At 35.5% G+C, this 3,951-nt stretch overlaps 1 protein-coding gene across 1 annotated transcript; it reads right to left on the bottom strand.

The window, feature by feature from the left end:
* Positions 1 to 995: 995 nt before the first annotated feature.
* On the bottom strand, positions 996 to 3,015 carry LOC106792129 (uncharacterized protein DDB_G0271670). The gene has a single exon (XM_014758294.1). The coding sequence runs from the start codon at positions 2,998 to 3,000 to the stop codon at positions 1,078 to 1,080; it is 1,923 nt and encodes a 640-aa protein (XP_014613780.1). The 5' UTR covers positions 3,001 to 3,015; the 3' UTR covers positions 996 to 1,077.
* Positions 3,016 to 3,951: the final 936 nt, after the last annotated feature.

Genomic DNA, 3,951 nt, shown 5'->3' with positions numbered 1-3,951 from the left:
ATTATATAATATAATATAATATAATATAATATAATATATATATATATAAAACAACTTCTAACATTTTGTTCATTAATTCTCTTAAACGCAATCGAGAATATTAGAAGAAATGTTTTTGATAATAAATAAAATGATAGGAATAAAAAGATCATTGAAATCAAACAAAAAAAATTTGTGGCTGCTTCCATTGAATCATGATGACCCAGGGGGGGGGTTGGTGGTGTTGGTCAACGAAAAACTTAAATCGCTTTTATTAATTTGTCTTATTTTTCTTAGTTGTTTGTTTTGTTGTTGTCTTCGTTTAATAGGAGACTCTTCCGTAAGACTCTTTCGGTTAAGGGGTTACATGGGTTTGGGATTTTCAAAAAAAATTTTTTTTTAAATTCTACAACTCATCTAGAATATTGTATTGAATTTTGAAGTCGATAGGAGTAGTAGTTTTAAAGATAGAGCCTCTTTAATGGCTCTTATACCAGCACTCAAATCTTTAAACGCGTTTTTCTCAAAACGTTTTTTCTAAAGTCGGTTGTCAAGATTTCTCGAAAACTACTTAACCGATTTTCATGAAATTTTGCTACACGTCTTCGTGATACTATTGACAAGGACTTGAACGAAGGATTTTCCTTTTTTTTTATAAAATTGAATTTTAAGAAACCAAAATGTGGTGCAAATTGTAGCGAAATTTGAATGTTCTTGCTAAAAACGTTGCTAAAAATCCAAWTTTYAATTTTTKTCTTTTTCCTTCGTCCAGTTTCTAGTTTTAAGTATTCACTAAAAGATCCTATTTTTTCAACAGAAAAACCCCCACCGTTTATAAGTTCTGCTGTCAACGCGAAAACACTTATTTTCGGTGGGGTCACCGGAAATGACGTCGCAATGGCTGAGTTTAAAATATTKTTCAASSAAMAATTCAGAAAATCTTCTTTAAATATGTATCTTAAATACTATAAAAAGTTTGAATAAGAATTCCATTTTTTATATAGAAAAAAAAAATTGCTGAAAATATGCTATTTTTTCCCCGGTGTAAACCCATGTAACCCCTTAATTAATTGATCGAAAATATTGTATTGTTTAAATTCAAAGAGCCAGGAATTTCATGAGGGCTTCGTAGATCAATCTAGGATCGATGGTACCATCAGCGGTGTACCTGACACCTCTAAGGGAACCATCGTCGTGACTGACAACCCCATATTCGCCAACAATAAAACCATCCGGAGTTCTTTCCTCGACCCTATACTTGTGATAATTACGACCTTCCTCAACATAACCAACTTTGTGACCATCCTCAACATCCGACGAATTAGGGGGTGCCTCGGTTATGGTCATTTGGGGACCATAAGCTTTACCATTGCTACCAACGCTAACCGATTCGTCGAGCTCGTAATTTTCTTCCTCCGGTTCAACAGCACCTGATTGTTCGCGTCTCAACGGTTGTCCTTCGTTATCATAAACTTTACTCGGTTCGCCATAAATCTTCGATGGTTGTGAATAAATTTTCGACGGTTCCGAATAAATTTTCGACGGTTCTGAGTAAATTTTCGATGGTTCGCCATAGATTTTTTCCGGTTCCGAGTAAATTTTCGACGGTTCCGAATAAATTTTCGACGGTTCGCCATAAACTTTGGCGGGTTCGCTGTAAACTTTGGAAGGTTCGCCATAGATTTTGGCTGGTTCACCGTAAACTTTTTCCGGTTCGCCGTAGATTTTCGATGGTTCGCTGTATTGTCTCGAAGATTTGTAAGAAATTTTAGATGATTGTCCGTATTTCGTTGTTGGCCTGTTATTAAAATGTGAACCCTCGTAATGTCTGCCAACTTTTCTACCCTGGGGTTGGGTTAAAATTTGTTCGGAATCGATTTCCATTGGTTCCTCGTGTATCTCGAGTGGTTCCGAATTTTCCTCGGATAATTCGTAATTATCTTCGTCGGTAATTAAAGTGGTGGACGTTACGATTGGTTGACGTTGTTTGTCAAAGGAACCATAAATCGAACTATGTTTGGTGGTAGTTGTTGTTCTGGGTGTAATTGAACCGTGTTGACGCCAACTGGTTCTCGGTAAACCTTCGTCGACGGAAAATTCGCTTCTGTTGGATTCCGAAACGATATTGGTAAGTTCTTCGGTAACCAAACGAGCTGGCAAAGGTGTCATCACGGTTGTAGAAGTAGTAGTACTTGTAGTAGTAGTAGTAGTACTCGTGGGTGTTGATAAAGTAGATCTTTCGGTAACTGATCGAGAAGTAGTCTTAGAAGTAGACCTGTCCGAATCCTTGTTGGAGGTTTTTGAAATGATAATAGGTGGCCTTGTGACAACAGGAGCATCTGAACTATCGTAATGTTCAACTCTAACTTTGTAAGGGGTAGCCTCGACAGTCGAAGTTACACTAACACCTATAACCTTTTGCCTGCTAGTTAGAATTTTATGATGATTACTAGCATTGCTATTATTATTGTTAATGATTGTGCTACTGTTATTAGACCTGGACGATTGTTCGTTGTTTGTAATTTTTGGTGAGAAGCTCGTAGCCATGCTCAAATCATCGATCAACGATGCCAAATTTTCTTGGCCGTTGTCGTTCATATTTTTCTCACGGCTTATTGGATAAAAACGAACTATTTCGTCGGGACTACGACCGGAATGTTGAGTTTTCGTAATGCTACTCGTTCGGCCACTGGGATTTCTGGAAATTCGGTAAATCGATGCTTCGTGTTGGGACTCCGAGCTGACGCTGTCTCCCGAAGACGAAGAGGACGATGAAGAAGATGATGATGAGGATGATGAGGAAGATAACGATGATGATGATGATGACGATAAAGATGACGTATGACCACCACGACGGAATCCTCGTCGTCGTTGGGGTGCCGGTGCCATTGCACCGTTTATGAAAACCGAAAGGAATTCTGTCCCAGCTAGGATGTCGTTTCTCTTGGCTGGTGCGGCTCGTACCTCCTCCCACACCAGTGCCGCTTGCAGCAGTACCTGAAAAAGGTTGCCCACGTGCATTAGTCAGAGATTCATATTTTACTATTTTATGGGTTTTTTTTTTCGCATATTTTCCTACGTTCGTACATTCGTTTGTTCGTTCATTCATTCGTTCGTACGTTCATTCATTGCAGCAGTACCTGTAAAAGGTTGGGCACGTGTATTAGTCAAAGATTCATACTTTACAATTTTATGTTCGTTCGTTCGTTCTCGTGTAACTTAAATGTGACCCTGAGAACAAATTTGACCAGGCCTCGTGACCAATGAAAATTATTTATCATTTTTATTCATATTCTAAACCCTAACGCAAGTGAATTATTATTACGAGAGTCCACTTGTTTTTTGTTTTTTAATTTCTTTTTTATGGATTCGACCATTTCCACAACCTGGGGGTTATACTTTATCGTTCGTATAAATTCCAAAGCTTTCGAATATTATTTTTGATATCTTTAGATGACTTGTTATTGTGTGGGTGTCGTGTATATATAACTGCGTGATGTTTCGGAAAAACGACGAGATGACATCGGACGAATTTTTACAATTGTTGTATCTTTTATTTTTGAAAATATATATTCTTTTGAATTGTTATATACAATGTTATTTTGTATACTATTAGAAACATTGTGATTTGTGATTTTACATTAAGTAATATTCACATTTATTTTTCAACAATAATATTACGATGAGTAATCTAAAACTTTAACCCAAATCTAATTTGTTTCGATAGAAAAATATAAAAAAAAGAAAATTATTCTGTGAACCTATGATAAAATTAAAAAATAAACAAATTACACAAATTTGTATTACATGATAATTAATTTAGAAAAAATAAATTGTTGCATTAATCCAGTGTTTATAAAATAAAAATGAATGAATTAAGTGTATAAATAATTCGATACTTTGTGATAGAAAACTTAAATTATTATTAAATTATATTAATAAATTATATCAATATTTAGAAATTTGTAGAAA

This window comes from Polistes canadensis, unplaced genomic scaffold (assembly GCF_001313835.1).
Source record: "Polistes canadensis isolate GaletaPanama2010 unplaced genomic scaffold, ASM131383v1 scaffold_380, whole genome shotgun sequence".
NCBI lineage: Eukaryota > Metazoa > Arthropoda > Insecta > Hymenoptera > Vespidae > Polistes > Polistes canadensis.
This window is presented reverse-complemented; position numbering and strand designations above follow the sequence as displayed.